Consider the following 17,939-nt stretch of genomic DNA (forward strand, 5'->3'; position numbering starts at 1 on the left):
CTGGGACTACTAGGACCTCTCTTCCCCCCAATTGTTTGCTCTGTGGATAAAACACATGTGAAAAAAAGAAGGGTATGAAATGAAAGCATCCCCTTCTGAAACAACAGAGAAAAAAAAAAAAAAGAGAGAGAGAGAGACTCCAAAATCTGTATGTTGGATTTAGGTCTAGACTTAAGAGGGGAGCTAGGTGACGCTGTCTGGGAACTTCATGGGCCCTAGTACCTGAAAAGGTCACTGGGCAGAGCAGAAGAGTCCCCTTGGAAGAGCAACAATCTGCACAAAGCAGCAGAGGGGACCAACTGGGATCTTCAACAAAATGGGCTGAAATCTAGGGTCCCAGAGCTCCCTGCAAGTCCCCCACCCACCTCCGTTTCATCACTTTTCACCCACCGCCTGTTTTATCCGCACTTCATTCAAGACGCAAGCCACAGCATGGAGGTCTTCCTATGATTCATGAACTGGCCAGAGGGCAAGGAGAACATACGTAGGAAGACCAGCACTTGGATGACCCCAACTTGGGGACAAAACCATGAACTGTTTAGAGCCAGCTGTCACTCTGTGACAGCAGAGAGTTCATCTCCCCCTGAGATACACAGCCAAGTCCTTGGTATCTGCTGCCCAGGGCAAGGTGAGGGTCAAGGACTCTAAACTTCGGCGACAGTTCAGCAAGGAGTTATGGAGGGAGCCCAGGCAACCAGGTGAGTGGGAACTCCTGGGTAACAGTCACGTGACTTACACAGCTGGGACCCTCGGGTCAGACAGACTGTGCTCAGTGAATGCGCCCGAGTAAGCGGTTGAGTTAATACTAAGAAAATCAGTGTGGTCTGGAAAGATTTTTTCCTATTTGTAGAAACAACTTTTGCCATCAGTAAGCTGTCACAGAGAAACCACTCTACAATAAGCAATGAGTGCTCAAAAGGAAATTAGATAAAGTAAGAACTTAATGAACATGTATTACCTGAGGAGCGCTTTTTTTTTTTTAAATGTTTCGAATGATGCTAAGAGGCTGTGATGAACATTATGTCCTAAGCTCTGTGAAAACTGTCTTTAAAACCGATGCTGTCTTAGTTACTGAGCCATAAAGAGCGTCGAGATCCAGAGGCTGGCCAGGATGATCATTCTGCCTGTCTGGAACGAAAGGTAGTAAGGCTGAACGATGTAAGAACATTACATTCTTGTCGTGAAAGACAATCGTTTGGAAAGAATGACAGAAAACAGGTTTCGGAGTGAGCGAGAGCAGGCTGATATCCAGCTCCTCCGTGTGGGCTGGGATCACGGAGACCAGCGCCTCTCATCATTAAAACCCAGCAAATGGGTTGTTGCTCCCACGTCTTCCTCAAATCCACAGCCCTGGGCCTCTATCCCGTTTCTACCACCGCTGGTCTCCTCCATGCCGCTCATCCTTTCAGCCCTATTCAGAGGGCAGCTTCTCCAGGAGGTTTTGCTGACCCCCACCCAGGCCAAGGCCCAGTCGGCTATTCTTACCTCTGCCCTCCCATAGCACTTTGCGTCTTCCTGAGCACAGACTCCCACACCAGGCTGAAATAACTGTATTTGCAGCTGTCTTCTTTTTTGTATGGCTGCTGAGAAACCAGGTCTTTACTCCTGGCACAGTAACTGCAGACCAGCTGGATGGATGGACGGATAGACAGACAGATGGATAAGAGGATGGATGGATAGACGAGGGATGGATGGATGGGTAACTGGAGGAAGGGAGAGATATAGGTATGGATGGATAGATGGGCAGGTAGATTTCCTGTATGCTAAATCCATTCTGAATTCTCCTCTTCCACCCTCTATACCTTTGAATGACACAACAAGGCTCACCCCACTTTTATTCCTAAGAACCTGATCTCCCTCAGCTCTGCTGAGGTCTTTTGTGGATTCTCCAACTCTCCAACTTCCTGCCTCCGTAAGGCCTTTGCTGCTGCTGCTGCTAAGTCGCTTCAGTAGTGTCCGACTCTGTGTGACCCCATAGATGGCAGCCCACGAGGCTCCCCCATCCCTGGGATTCTCCAGGCAAGAACACTGGAGTGGGTTGCCATTTCCTTCTCCAACGCATGAAAGTGAAAAGTCAAAGTGAAGTCGATCAGTCGTGTCTGACTCTTTGTGACCCCACGGACTGCGGCCCACCAGACTCCTCCATCCATGGGATTTTCCAGGCAAGAGTACTGGAGTGGGGTGCCATTGCCTTTACAGATACTTTTTACCATAAACCTGGTGTTCCACAGGTTCAGTCTTTGGCCTATTTCTCCTCTCACCCACTTTCTCTGGGGAATAAATTCTATCATATTTACACCCTCAATGACTTCTATGTTGATGATCCTCAAATCTATCCCTATATCCAACCCCCTTCTCGGACCTTCCCTCAAGTTTTACACTGATTCACTCATTTATTTATTCAGCAAATACTAAGTGTAGAATACTGTTCAGGCACAGTTTTAGGCACTTGGGATATATCACAGTTCAAGAACCCTAACTGGGGAAGTTACATTATAGTGGACAAAAGAGGCAAACGATAATCAAAACAAATAAATAAATTATATAGTATGTTAGAAGCTGATTAGGGGAGTGGGCAAGGACTTACATGTTAAATAAGATGACCAGTGTGAACACATTAAAAGGAGATTTAAGGAGACTTGGAGGTGATGGAGTTTGTCTGGAAGCATCTGGGGAAAGAGTGGGCCAGCAGAGACAACAGCTGGACCAAAGGCTAGAGGTGGACACGCATAGTGCATTCGAAGACCAGCAAAGGGACCAGAGTGTCTGAAACAGATGAAGCAGAGACAGGGGAGCCAGAGAAGAGGCCAGACAGGCAAGGGCAAGGGGATGGTTCATGTTGGACTCTGAGATCATTAGAAGGCCTGTGCCTTCATCTCCGAGTGCCTGGCTATATGGGCACTTCCAGGTGGGTGGAAGCGTGCACTGTGAACCCCATTTCATTTCCCTGAGGCTGGTACTCTCCCCTCCCTCTTGCTGTAGACACTGCCAACAGTGGCTTCCACTGGGCCAGAGGACATGGGCCCTCTGGCTGGTCCAGGGATGGGCACACGAGCCAAACAAGGCTAAAGTCTGTGACTGGGATTTTCCCAACAGGTTTCAGTGGGGGAAGCCCACTCTTTGGTGGTGAGATGACAAGATAAGCACCTCTTATCTTGGGTGGGGGGAAGGAAGCGGAGCCCCTGCGCTGCGCAGGCACAGGGAGGGCCTGGCTGGGGAGAGCCAGAAAGCTGAGTATATCTGGACAGGCATTTTTCAACAACAGGCTCCAGCAGGAACAGACAAATGGCTTCACACCCGCCTCTGCCAAAGGAGAGATAAGGAGAGAGATAGGAGGCGACAAGACGGAGAAAGTTGTAGTGGGTTTCCGCTTGATTCACAGCTCAGGTTACCCCTGTGAGACAGGGACATGGCAGGCTCAGACCCTGCTTAGCTGGTGCCAAGTGGATGCGCTGGCTCGGGGGTGGAGATCTGGAAGATCCACCAGGAAGTGCGCTCCTCCCCACCATTCAGCAGATGCTGGGGGGAGACAGCCCTACTCTCTGCTTGATGAATCTCTACACATACAGAAGCTTTCCCCGACCCCATGGGAGTCCCGGGGGGCTCCAGCCCGGACTGGGTGGCAGGCAGTTCAGGCAGGTGGGGCACCTTAAAAAATGAGCCATCCCACCCTGCATCGCTAAAGACACCCATGTAATCATTTGAAATGAAAACTGCTCAAATGAACTGGAAAATGTTTTACTTGTGTTTTGTCATATTCCTGAACCTTTCTTTCCATGGTTCAAAAGTTTGCATTGTCTAATTGCTGATTTCCATTTGTGAATGAATCAGCGTAAAATAAAATTAAGTGCCAAATTAATCTCCCCTTCTAGTTTTAGGCATTAATTATCCTCTGAGCCATTTTCTCGTGCGCTTGCCACATGTCAACACAAGCCCGGAGATCACGTGATGTCGAATCTAGTTTTCAACTCAGGAAGGTAGCCCAAAGAGCGGAGGATGTCCTTGCTCTTTAAAAGTCGCAGTTTACTATGCAAAAGAGCTTTGATTCCAAGCAAAGGAAATACATTCTCCTCTTTTAAAGATATATTAACACTGTCAGACCAAGTAAGTCACTGGAGAAGAAATTCCCTGCATGGTCTTGTAACATGCTTCCCCAGTTGTCCAGTTAACACATTAACAACAACATATTTCCTCTACGTATAACAGGGTCAGCCTCAGTGTGGAAAATGTGGTGTTGGCTAGGGCAGAATTTTGAAAGTTACATATGCTGTTCCTCTGGAGCTGTACCAAAGCAGACCTTCATGGTTCTGCTAAAAAAGCGAAACAAAACACAACACAACCAGGCCTCCAGGATACAATTATAGGATCCTTAGTTCCGGGGAAAGGTAAATCCGTATATGCTTGGTCACTTGGTCAAAGCTACCACTCTTAGCAACTATGGGGAGGCAGAGCCTGGGTACTGAGTCAGTTTTGTTTAGTTGCTAAGTTGTGCCTGACACTTTTGCAACTCCATGGACTGTATAGCCTGCCAGGCTCCTCTGTCCATGGGATTTCCTAGGCAAGAATACTGGGGTGGGTTGCCATTTCCTTCTCCAGGAGATCTTTCCAACCCAGGGATCGAAAACCAGTCTCCTGCACTGGCAGTGTGTGTATATGTTTAGTCGCTTCAGTCATGTCCAACTGTTTGTGACCCAATGACTCTTTGTGACCCCACCAGGCTCCTCTGTCCATGGGACTCTCCAGGCAAGAATACTGGAGTGGACTGCCATGCGCTCCTCCTGGGAACTTCCCCAACACAGGGATTGAACCTACGTCTTTTATGTCTCCTGCATTGGTCGATGCTTTCTTTACCACTAGCGCCCCCTAGAAAGCCCCTGCATTGGCAGAGAAGCAAGTCAATCCTGGAGTAGGTGTGGAAGAGAAAGCCTTGGAGACAGAGGGTCCCGATCCCTTTCCTTTTAAAATTCAATATTATCAGAATCTGTTGAAAAGGTATGCGATACCCTTGACCAAGCACTGTTTAAGCCTTAAAAAAGCAATATGAAACAATATGGATGAACCTGAAGGGCATTATGTTAAGTGAAATAAAACAGTCACAGAAGGACAAATACTGCATCATTTCACTTTACATGAGGTACCTAAAATCATCAAACTCACAGAAGCAGAGAACAGAACTGTCTGCTGCCAGGAACTAGGGGAAGTAGAAGCAGATAGTTTCTGATCAGTGGGAACAAAAGTTCAATTATGCAAGATGAGTAAGTTCTAGAGTTCTACTGTACAATATTTTGCCTGTAGACAATTCCATATTGCACACTTAACAACCTGCTAAGAGAGTAGATTTCATATTAAGTGTTCTTATGGTAGAAAGTGAAGAAGAACTAAAGAGCCTCTTGATGAAAGTAAAACAGGAGAGTGAAAAAGTTGGCTTAAAGCTCAACATTCAGAAAACTAAGATCACGGCATCTGGTCCCATCACTTAATGGCAAATAGATAGGGAAACAGTAGAAACAGTGGCTGACTTTATTTTTCTGGGCTCCAAAACCACTGCAGATGGTGATTGCAGCCATGAAATTAAAAGACGCTTACTCCTTGGAAGGAAAGTTATGACCAACCTAGACAGCATATTCAAAAGCAGAGACATTACTTTGGCGACCAAGGTCCGTCTAGTCAAGGCTATGGTTTTTCCAGTGGTCATGTATGGATGTGAGAGTTGGACTATAAAGAAAGCTGAGTGCTAAAGAATTGATGCTTTTGAACTGTGGTGTTGGAGAAGACTCTTGAGAGTCCCTTGGACTGCAGGGGGATTCAACCAGTCCATTCTAAAGGAGATCAGTCCTGGGTGTTCATTGGAAGGACTGATGCTGAAGCTGAAACTCCAATACTTTTGCCACCTGATGCAAAGAGCTGACTCATTTGAAAAGACCCTGATCCTGGGAAAGATTGAGGGCAGGAAGAGAAGGGGACGACAGAGGATGACATGGCTGGATGGCATCACCGACTCAATGGACACGGGTTTGGGTAAACTCTGGGAGTTGGTGATGGACAGGGAGGCCTGGCGTGCTGCAGTCCATGGGGTCGTAAAGAGGTGGACACGACTGAGTGACTGAACTGAACTGAACACAATAAAACTTCAAGAAAAGAAGGAAAATGTTAACTACAACACTCAATCCCACCTAGGATGCACTGCCAGTCAAGGGAGAGTCTGAGATGCTGTGTTCAAGCTGCAGGGCTGGATCTGATGGGAATCCCCTAGGACCCAGCCCCCAGGGCAAAATGTCACGTTTTGGGAAATAGTGGGTGCAGACTGAGTAGGAACTAAGAGTTGTTAGTCTGCACCCAAGGATGTGGCACCTGAGCTGCAGGTGCAGAATAACCAAGAAGGGCACAGCCACCAAACCACCAAGCATAGTCCAGGCTGCTCGCAACAGCGACACCATGAGGCGGCTGCAAGAGTCACAAGTCAGGAGCGCTGGTCAGTAGCCTCCGGCTCCCTCTTTGCCTCCGGCTTCCCTCTTTGGAAGCAGAACAAGTTCTGGCACATAAGTCTATAATTCGTAGATGAAAACAGGAGGGGGCTTGCTCAAGAGGAAGATACTAGTCCTTTTGATAATGAAGAACAGCGAAGGTGCCTGAGTGATTAATTAGAAAAATTAAAGAGCTATGAACATATTTGTTTGTAGCACCCAATAACCTCAGACATGCAGATGACACCATCCTTATGGGAGAAAGCGAAGAAGAACTAAAGAGCCTCTTGATGAAAGTGGAAGAGAAGAGTGGAAAAGTTGGCTTAAAACTCAACATTCAGAAAACTAAGATCATGGCATCTGGTCCCATCACTTCATGGCAAGTAGACGGGGAAACACTGGAAACAGTGACAGACTTTATTTTGGGGGGCTCTCAAATCACTGCAGATGGTGGCTGCAGCCATGAAATTAAAAGACGCTTGCTCCTTGGAAGAAAAGTTATGACCAACCTAGACAGCGTATTAAAAAGCAGAGACATTACTTTATTAACAAAGGTCCATCTAGCCAAAGCTATGGTTTTTCCAGTAGTCATGTATGGATGTGAGAGTTGGACTCTAAAGAAAGCTGAGTGCCAAAGAATTGATGCTTTTGAACTGTGGTGTTGAAGAAGACTCTTGAGAGTCCCTTGGACTGCAAGGATATCCAACCAGTCCATCTTAAAGGAAATCAGTCCTGAATATTCACTGGAAGGATTGATGCTGAAGCTGAAGCTCCAATACTCTGGCCACCTGATGTGAAGGATTGACTCATTTGAAAAGACCCTGATGCTGGGAAAGACTGAAGGCATGAGAAGGGGACGCCAGAGGATGAGATGGTTGGATGGCATCACCGACTCAATGGACATGAATTTGAGTAAATTCCGGGAGTTAGTGATGGACAGGGAGGCCTGGCGTGCTGTAGTCCGTGGGGTCGCAGAGTCGGACACGACTGAGCGACTGAACTGAACTGAGCCAGGGTCCAAGTGCTGAGCTTACTTAGTATGTCAGAGTTTGGGGGGAAGGAGGAGAGTTGCCAGTTTAAATTTTGTACATATAACCAGGTGCATCAAGGATAAAGGAATCGGCTCCCTTTAGGATCAAACCCAGTCCTGACATTCTTCCAGGCACTAAGGAAGACAACCAGAGAAAACTGGCAAGGGAGATACTGCGCTTCAGGGTAAGACCTGGAGGCTGTTACATTTCATCACCCCCTTCCTGCTACTGCCTCCCAGTTTGCTTTTCTGCAGACAAGCTTAGGAGGACTAAACACTCAAGCTCTCTCCTCTCCCTTGCCGCTCCAAGAGGAAAAAAACCTGTCGGCTTCTCTAAAAGGGGAAGGCAGTAAAGGCAAATAAAGTCAAAAGGCAACGCTGAAGTTGCATCTGCTCTGTTTGAAGGCATAAGGCCGGAGAGACAGGTTTTGTGCAGAGGCGCTGCTGATCCCTGGGGAAGGAAACCTGTGTGCTTCGAGTTGGAAAACATTAAGTGCAGGGAAGTTTTAATGAGCTTCAGCAGCTCTTTGATAATGGCTGATGTTGAGATGGCAATGGAGCATTTGAAAGGCAAGCTTTCAAAGAATATGCTTTTTAGGAAGTGATTTCCCCTCTTGTCATCCCTTTCCTTTAGGGATCCTCACATTGGGCCTTTCGCCATCCCACTGGGGGTACCTCCCTTCCTCCAGTGGATCTAGGTCAGAGCTACTTTAACATTGTAGCTACTTTAACAGGAATCCCCCTCCGCCAAAGCTCCAGCTGCTGCTGTGGGTAGTAGTAACTACAATGGCTTCACCGAGATGGATCGAGCAGGGATGCAATAAAAGGCATAAAATTAAAGACAAGATTAATAAAACCTGATGAAAGAAAACACTGCCAGCCTACCTAGCAGCTTAAATTACATTTACCACATGCGACAGGGAGGGGGTAATCATGAGTAATAAGTCCAGGCTCAGCTAGGGAAAGAAATTCCAGCCTAAATAACGACAGGTAACACCAGGGGAAGTCACTGAATCACCTTCCTAGAGAGGACTCAAGACAGGGTATAAAACCCATCAATCACACTGAGGCCAATTTCCCCTGGTAGGGCCCCCGACAGTCTAGGATCTAGACTCCCAAACAGCCCAGAGCCAGAAACACGGCAGACACACAAAAGCGGCTTCTGGTTGTCACTTCCAGTCCAGTGGTGGCTGCTGTCACCACAGCCTGACCTTCGGAGTGACCAGGCACAGTCAGTCCTTAGGTGAGGGCTGTCCAGCTGTCCCCTGTTCCTTGTCACTCCATCAGCTGAAGTCACTCCATGCCACCAGGGCTGCCGCAACACACATAGTCCCTGGAGCCAACCTGGTCCCTAAACAGCACCCAAACCATCCCCTTACCTACAGATTCTTCCTTCCTCCTCCTCGGAACACTCGCAAGTTCCCAAACTTCTTGCTGTTTCCCACTGCAGCTTAGCAGGGAAGCAATCTGATTTGACTAGTTCTCACCAACCCTCCAAAGAGTCTCTCTTTTCATAGGGCAGGCCAAGTGATGCAAACGAACCCTCAGAATAGGCTTTCAGGCTGCAGAGGGGGTATCAGGAACCCCCTCTGGACCTCTCGTGCAAGACACACCTCGCTAGAAGAGGAGGGAAGGCTCCATCACCATGCTCTCTCCCTCCTCCCAGCCGTGGCCCAGTGGACAGAGGGCTGACTCACTGCTCCATTCCCCGCTTATAGCAGCCTCCCATCTCCAGGCCTCCTGGCTTGAACCATCAGTGAAAAGGTAATGTTTCCTGCAGAGACAGGGATGGCTGTAGCTGGCTTCCAGCCAAGGAAAACCCTGGAAAGTCCTGCTCTTAGCAAAAGGATTCCTTCTGCTCAAACCAAAGACTGAAGGGGACCAGGAACATGGGATTCAGGTGCAGGGTCTTCAGGTGATAATTTTTAGATTTTCAGCTCCCTGGCATTCTAATCCGAGAGGAAGCTCCGCAGTTTCTCCCTTGGTCTGGCCCCTCATTGCACTCAGTGGTAAAGAACTTGCCTGCCAATGCAGGGGACATAAGAGACGTGTGTTCGATCCCTGGGTGGGGAAGATCCCCTGAAGGAGGGCCTGGCAACCCACTCCAGTATTCTTGCCTGGAGAATCCCATGGACAGAGGGGCCTGGCGGGCTACAGTCCATGGGGATCACAAAGAGTCAGACAGGACTGAAGTGACTTAGCATTAGAGAGGTCTCAGAGTCCCGGGATGACTGGTTTCCCCAGGTTATGGCTGCAAGGAGGCCCTGCCTCTTCCTCAGGACCCTTAGAATACAGCCATCCCTGCTCGCAGCGCTCAGCTAGGAGGGTCTCACTGAAACAGGGGTGACAGGTGAGGAAGGGCCTCACTGCCTGAACACCTGACTTCTCCCACAACGAGCTCAGTCATTTGAGTTCTTCTTCATATAATTTCCGTCTTGGAAAAAAAATGGAGACACTACTTCCAGAAAGTCTTCAGCACGAGGGGGGTTCTACGATTAACGAGCACTTCTATTTTCCTTTGGTCACTATTAGAGCTAGTCTAAGGAAAGAATGGGACTCCAGTCTATCAGAAGAAAAACCGACCAGAACCTTCCCTCACCAGAATCCTCCCAACTAATCAGACAGATTCTTCTCTGCCTTCTGCTCCTGAGAAAGGGGAAACTTACAAGAAAACAAGCATAGAGTCACACCTTCACCTACTTGTCCGCCCGTGAAATTCATCAAGTGCGTGGGATTTTGTCAGCGACCGTATTTGAAGACTCCTGACTCTGTCCCGGGGGCAGAGTACAGGCGCTGACCGACAATGCCCCCGTCTGCATCTTTAACCTGACATCCACCCTGTGCTCTGAATGCAGCACCGGCATTGCCTCAGGCTGCGAAGACTCGAGCCTCTGCTAATCAAAATCTACCAACTTCCATCAGCAATGAATTCAACCCGAGGTTCTGGAAGGACACACATCAAATTGTCGACAGTGACGGCTGGGAGCAAGTGAGAACAGAAAGAAAAGAAACCTTTCCTTTCTTTCTACTTAATTCTCTACAGCTTTTTTGCTCTGAAAAAAAAAAAAAAATATATATATATAGAATATATTCATGGAGTCCCCGAAACATTAAAATAAATTAATACATGGCCAAAAAGGAAAAGCAAGTGCCTGTTTTCGGCAACACAGCCCAGACTCTGCCAGGTCTCTGATCGGGGCTAAGATCCAGAAGCATGGAAAGTATCTATTCTCAGACAGGTTGATGATTAAATGGCCCAGAACAGACCTAGGCATTCTGGAAGTTCTCTTCAGGGCTGGACACAACTCCACCTTCTTGCTGCTGTCTTCCAGCTTTGTGATCTTGATGCAAAGAGCCCCTATATTTCTATCAGCCCTCATTCCCCTTTTGGACCCCTGGCAGATCTCAGTTCTAGTAGTGAGGGCACGTGTCTTCAAGCTCACCTGACCTCAGGTGACTCTCCAAACTTACTGAGCACAGTCCTATTTCCCTCATTCCCTCATTCTCACATTAAAGATGGAAACCTTCCTGAGTGCAAGAGCCTGATGCCTGACCAGTTTCTGAAGGACCTTGTACTGGAGGCAGAGGTCAGTTTTGGCCCCATCCATCCCAACCACTCCCCTCTCCCACCCCACGCATAAATTGAGAAAACAGAAACCGGGCCACTGAAGCCGCGAAAAGGTTCTCTCCGCCACCTCATTCATCACGCAGCTGCCAGCTCACTTACCTGCAGATATAATTGGTCTTGCAGGAGTCCTGCAAGTTCAAGCAGTTGGGTTTCTCCCTCTCCTCGTAGGAGCACACGGGCACGATGGTCTGCCGCCTCCGCTCGGTGCAGGCGATGTCCCGGCAGGAACAGAAGAGCATCCCATAGCTGTGCTTGGCTGGGACCTTGTCGAAGAACTGCCGGAGGGCCTTGTGGCACTTGCGCCGGTTGCAGACGTCATTGGACATGCTGGTGGTGCACGGGGTGATGTAGGCCGACCGGTACTTCTTGCAGGTGTCGTCCAGGTTGCAGGCCTTGGCAGCGTCCAGGCAGTTGTTCCCTTTCGAGATGTGCTCCACTGCGGAAAGGAGAGAGAGGCAGGTGACCACAGGGCTGGGTGCCGGGGCAGCTTGCACAGGTCCTCTGCTTGCACGGAGACCTGGCCTCTCACCACCTGGCAGGCCTGGCAGCTCTCCTCAGCTCTGTGTTTTGAAGCTAATAACTTAATGAGTTTGTGACAATGAGGAAGCATCAGGGGCACAGAGGCTAGGAGCCCGAGGCTGCACACAAGCTCCTAGCATTGTCTCAGAGGTATAATTAGGAGGTACTGAGTGAGGCCAAAGGAGCTCAGACACCTGCCTGCCTGGGTCTAAACAAGGCAACAGGAGAACAAGTTTCCAGCTCCTGGCTGGTAAACTGAAATTAGGATAAAAGAAAAAAGCAGCAAATTATATACTTGTTTATTATATAGTATATAAAATGATATGCTGAATGTAAGTATAATTGCCATGCGATCCTCCAGGAATATAATTATGTAATAAATGCACATAGCACATGCTAATTACTATATGATTACAGAGTAATTGCATGGTTATTTGAGCCCAGAAGACAAAATATTATGCCAGCTCTCTAAACAGGAAGAAGCCACTACATCGAAGCTGTATTTAAGTTTGAGCTCACAGGCCACTGGAAGGAAACCAGCATAAATTATGTAAAAATTTGCAAACCTCAATTACCATTTAACTTACCACATAGAAAATGTGGGATCTATGAGTACTGAGGTTGCAGATTAGAAAAATTCAGTTAGTATCCTGGATAGAATTTCAGGGGGCTTACAAACCATAGGCCTTAGAAATCTCACAAAACATAGGTTGCCTTCTGCCCAAGCCCTCTGTGCTCAGGCTTTCAGAGAAACCAGGGCCATCCACGGCCAGGAGGCCTTCTGTGAGGCTGGAGACAGAACACAGAGGAGGTGGGGCCCACTGGGGTGGCTGGGTGGGCTGGCAGGGCCAAGTCCAATGGGCAAAGTTAAAAATGAATGGACAAGGGAAACGAAGCCTATTTTTCACAATATAGGTCTTACTAAAGAGAGGGGAAAGTGATGGAAAAACCTCCGAGAGCCAAGTTATATATAATATGGCCCATGGAAAATTAACAATTAGGTGCAGCAATGACCCTCCGGAAACAGCTAGGAGGCAACAGGCAGGCACCCTACAACTGTGGGATTCAAAGCCCAGGAAGTTTCCGCTCAGGCCTCAGTCCCTTCTTGGGTCCTGAAACCCCCTTTCATTCTCTTTATGTCCCCCATTGATGGGGACCATGAAGGCATTTGAGAATTAGCACGAGAGGAAAGAGAGTTCGGCCGGACTGGATGGGACCGAAAGACAGGACAGTGCGTTTAGTGTCCATATAAAGGGCACCTGGGATGTTTTTCCACCTTAAAGAAGGAAACATGCCATGTCCAAAAACATGAATGAGCCTTAAGGACATGATACTAAGTGAGATAAACCAGTCACAGGAGGACAGTATCCTCTATGACTCTACATGTGCAAGGCATCTAAAACTCTCAGACTCATAGAAGCAGAGAGTTGAATGGTAGTTACTGCTGTTCAACAGTACAAATGATAGTTGCTGCTACTCAATAGTATAAGTGGTCCTACTCCCCATTTCCTCCCTTGTTCCAGCAAGGGAGGAAATGAGGAGTTGTTATTCAAGAAGTATACAGTTTCACTGATGCAAGATGAGTAAGTTCTAGAGATCTGCTGTACAGCATCACAGTTACAGTTAACAATACCATATTGTGCACTTAAAATCTAAGTGGCATGATTTCACTCTTTTTGATGGCTGAGTAATATTCCACCGTGTATATAAACCACGTCTTCTTTACCCATTGATCTGTCCATGTACACTTTGGTTGTTTCCATGTCTTGGCTAATGTAAATAGTGCTGCAGTAAACATAGGAGTGCATATATCTTTTCAAATGATAGTTTCATCTGAGTATACGCCCAGGAATGGGACTGCTGAATCATAAGGCAGCTCTATTTTTAGGTTTTTTGAGGAACCTCCAAACTGTTTTCCACAGTGACTGCACCAATTTACATTTCCATCAACAGTGGAAGAGGGTTCCCTTTCCTCTACATCCTCTCCAGCATTTGCATATTGGAGACTTTTTAATGATGGCCATTCTGTCTGATGTGAGGTGATACCTCACTGTAGTTATGATTTGCATTTCTCTTAATGTGATGTTGAGCATCTTTTCATCCATCTATTGGCCATCTGTATATCTTCTTTGGAGAAAGGTCTATTTAGGTCTTCTGACCACTGGTACCTAAAAATTATCATACTAAGTGAACTAAGTCAGAAAGAGAAAGACAAATGCCATATGATATCACTTATATGTGGAATCTAAAATACAATACAAATCAACATATCTATGAAACAATAACAGACTCACAGATAAAGACAACAGGCTTGTGGTTGCCAAGGGGGAGTGGGGTTAGGGGAGAGAAGATACAGGAGTTTGGGATTAGCAAAGGCAAACTATTATATATAGAATGGATAAACAATGAGGTCCTTACTGTATAGCACAGGGAACGATATTCAGTATCCTGTGACAAACCATGGTGGAGAAAAATGGGAGAGAATGTATATATGTGTATGGAAACTGACAGAACATCGTAAATCAACACTGTAAATCAATAAAATGTAAAAAAGAAATATGTCAAGAATATAGTGTTAGTCACTCAGCCAAGTCTGACTCTGTGACCCCATGGACTGTAGCCCACCAGGCTCCTCTGGGCCTGGGATTTTCCAGGCAAGAATACTGGAATGTGTTGCCATTTCCTTCTCTAGGGGATCTTCCCAATCCAGAGACCAAACCTAGGTGTTCTGCATTGCAGGCAGATTCTTTTTACCATGTGAGCCACCGGGATCTCATGTTAAATATTCTACTGTTATAAAGCAAAATTTTATACAAGAACAGACACAATAAGTCCAACATTTCAGGGAATCAAAAATTCTCCTTGGTCTACTGATGGTGTGCCTCACTTTAAGAAAGAACTATGTGTAAATATCTGAAATCACAAAAATATACTTGGGCACTACCAGCAGTATCTTACGATGCCCCGGGTTCATGTTTCTCTCTATGACATGCGAATTGAACAATTTAATGTGCAAGGCTATAAACAAGACCTTCCGCCCTTCTTAGGTGAGCAGTGCAGGACGCCAGCAGCTGCACGCACATCCTGCTGGTTTAACAAGCACACCTGAAGCACTTTCTCCATCATGATCTTCCCAAAGTGGCTTCGCTCCTGCGCCTCTGTTTTCACACTCAGGCATCTCAGGACCCAAGGAGTGAAATATTCACCACATGCCCCAACAGATCCCCAGGGCCTCCACCAGGCCCTGGTGACACTTCTGGTTTTTTCCTCTTTTGAGAGGTGGTGCTGTTGGGCCCGCTGGCAGCAGTGATGGATAATCCTGAAGGACTACAACTGTAGATTTCTTTTATTTATTTTCATTTAAAGCTGTCTGGGTCTTCATTGCTGCGCCTGGGTTTTCTCTGGTTGCGGCCAGTGGGGATATGCTCTAGGTACGTAACGTGCGCTCCAGAGTGTGTGAGCTCAGTAGCTGTGGCACATGGGCCTAGCTGCCCCACGGCATCTGGAATCTTCCTAGACCAGGGATCTAACCCCCCAGGTCCCCTGCATTGGCAGGCAGGTTCTTAACCACTGGACTACCAAAGGAAGATTTGGAGCTTTCTAAGTTATGCATTTTGGAATGATGATCTAAAATAAAGGAATATGACCAAACTCTGGATCATCCGGATAAGGCCCTTAAGGCTAGTTGATAAGTCGTGTCCCGCTCTGTGACCCCATGGACTGCAGCATGCCAGGCTTCCCTGTCCTTCACTATCTCCCAGAGTTTGCTCAAACTAACATCCATTGAATCAGCGATGCCATCTAACCATTTCATCCTCTGTCGCCCCCTTCTCCCCCTGCCCTCAATCTTTCCCGGCATCAGGGTCTTTTCCAATGAGCTAGCTCTTCGCATCAGGTGGATATACTTTATGATCTCTGGCTAAAATGAAAGGAATACAGGCGCAGAGGTTGACCTAATACTTACATGATGTAGCCAGGGACATAGGAACAAACAGTTCATGTAAGTTCAAATGGAGAAAAATGACAGAAAAATTAAGTGCAGGCCTGTCAAACTCAAACTGTCAAACTCAAAACAGTACATGCTGAAACAGAGAATTACATACAAACTGTAAGTTTCAGCAGACAGTATTATTTCTCATATTACATGTATGTTATCAACTCACATTTCATAGTTTTTAATGTTTTGTTAACACTTAATTTGTGTGTGTTGTCTTTACAGTTTGTATAAAAGCAAAGAATAAGAGCTGATGGTTTTATGTTTATAAACTTCAAATAAAATTATAATGAAAATAATTAAACTTAACACCCAAGGTCCAGAAAATTTACTTCTCTCTGGCAGTTATCCATATAATACAGTTTTTAAAAATTGGCCTGGAAAAAAGCTCTTTGACATGGGTTTTGGCAGTGATTTTTTGGGTATGACATAACCCATAACAACAAAAAATAAACAAGATGAATTACACCAAACTAGAAAGCTTTTGCACAGCAAAGAAAACCATCAACAGAATGAAAAGGTGACTTATGGAATGGGAGAAAATACTTGCAAATCATGTTCTGATATGGAGTCAATTTCCAAAATATATAAAGAACTTATACGATTCAATCACCAAAGTAACAACAATAATAATAATAACTCAAGTTTAAAAATGGGCAAAGGACCTGAAGAGACATTTTTCCAAAGAAGATATATGAAAGGCCAACAGGTCCATGAAAAGATGCTGATTGGTAGGGAAATGAAAATCAAACCACAATGAGATATCACCTCAGGCCTGTTAGAATAACTGTCATCAAGAGAACTTGTCAGAAAGACAAGAGATAATAAGTGCTGGTGAGATGGTGGAGAAAAGAGAAGCCTTGTGTACAGTTGGTGGGACTGTAAATTGGTACAGTCACTACAGAAAACAGAGAAAACAGTAAAAAGATTGCTCAAAAAATTAAAAATAGAGCTAACATTTTCACACGACTGCGAGCTATCATATGATCCAGCAATTCCACTCCTGGGTATATATCCAAAGGAAACAAAATCACTTTGTCAAAGAAATATCTGCACTCCCATGTTCATTAAAGCATCATTTACAATAGTCAAGTGTTCATCAAGGAACAAACAGATAACAAAAATGTGGTGTAGATTTTCAATGGAACCCTATCCAGCCATAAAAGGAAGGAAATACTGCTATTTGCAACAACACAGGTGAACCTGGAGAGCACTATGCTGAGTACAATACGTCAGACAGAGACAAATATCGTCTGATCACATTTATATGTGAAATCCAAAGAAAAGTTTTGCATGAAGTGGGAATAGGATGAATCATTTTATGTCCAAACCAATGGCTCATAGTTCACTCCATTCAGCACCTGGCATGCTTCAGCCTCACTTTGAGCTGATTCTGTTTTCACTGATAAATAACACTGCTAGAGCACCATCTCCTTATCATCATTTCAGCCAGATTCCAGAGTGTGCAACCTGGCACATTACGATAGGCAAGAGGCCACTAACTGATTTCCAGCTTACAGGTAAATGAGTCACTTTTTGCTTCTAATTCTTATTCACACAAAACATTCTCATAACCCTTCCCAAATTGATACATGAAGCCAGCATTGCCCAAATAGTAGAATCTAATGCAAAACAAGAAGAAAATTACAGGCAAATATTTCTTAGAAAAGAGTACAAAAAACAACAACATTAAATAAACTGATAAGTTAGATTTCACTAAGTTAAAAACTCATCAAAAGACACTTAATTTCTTAAGAAATGAAGAAAACAAATAAGACAAATCACAGACTAGAAGAAAATATTTGCAAAACATGTATCTGACAAAGGACAAATATCTAAAACATATTTGCATTCTTGCTCAGTCGCTAAGTCATGTCCAACTCTTTGTAACCCCACGGACTGTAGCCTGCCAGACTCCTCTGTCCATGGGATTTCCTAGGAAAGAATACTGGAGTGGGCTGACGTTTCCTTCTCCAGGAATCTTTGCAACACAGGGATCCAGTCCGTGTCTTCTGCAGGGGTGATTGGCAGGGGGATTCTTTACCACTGAGCTACATGAGAAGCCCAACATAAAAAACAACCCAATTGAAAAACGGGTTTTTCTTCATAAAAGAAGTTGTATGAATGGTCAGTAAGCACATAAAAAGTGTCAAACATCATTAGTTATCAGGGAAATGCAAATTACAACCACTATATTGGTGGTTAAATTTAAATCTGACAACTTCAAATGTTTACAAAGATGTGGAGCTCCTGAAATCTCATACATTCCAAAAGGAAAGTAAAATCGTCCATCCACTTGGGAAA

The 17,939-nt window shown here is 45.7% G+C and overlaps 1 protein-coding gene across 5 annotated transcripts in view; it reads right to left on the reverse strand.

Annotated features, from left to right (window-relative positions):
* Positions 1-17,939, reverse strand: part of GFRA1 (GDNF family receptor alpha 1) — a 231,977-nt gene that overhangs the window by 59,859 nt on the left and 154,179 nt on the right. For all 5 annotated transcript variants that reach the window (XM_086379591.1, XM_086379587.1, XM_086379592.1 and 2 more), the window contains one exon: positions 11,222-11,558. In XM_086379591.1, coding sequence (XP_086235717.1) covers positions 11,222-11,558 — 337 coding nt within the window. The remainder of the gene's footprint in view (positions 1-11,221; positions 11,559-17,939) is intronic.

Source organism: Bos grunniens, chromosome 26, assembly GCF_055505025.1.
Source record: "Bos grunniens cultivar Pamir isolate PY7600 chromosome 26, Bosgru_T2T1.0, whole genome shotgun sequence".
NCBI classification, from domain to species: domain Eukaryota; kingdom Metazoa; phylum Chordata; class Mammalia; order Artiodactyla; family Bovidae; genus Bos; species Bos grunniens.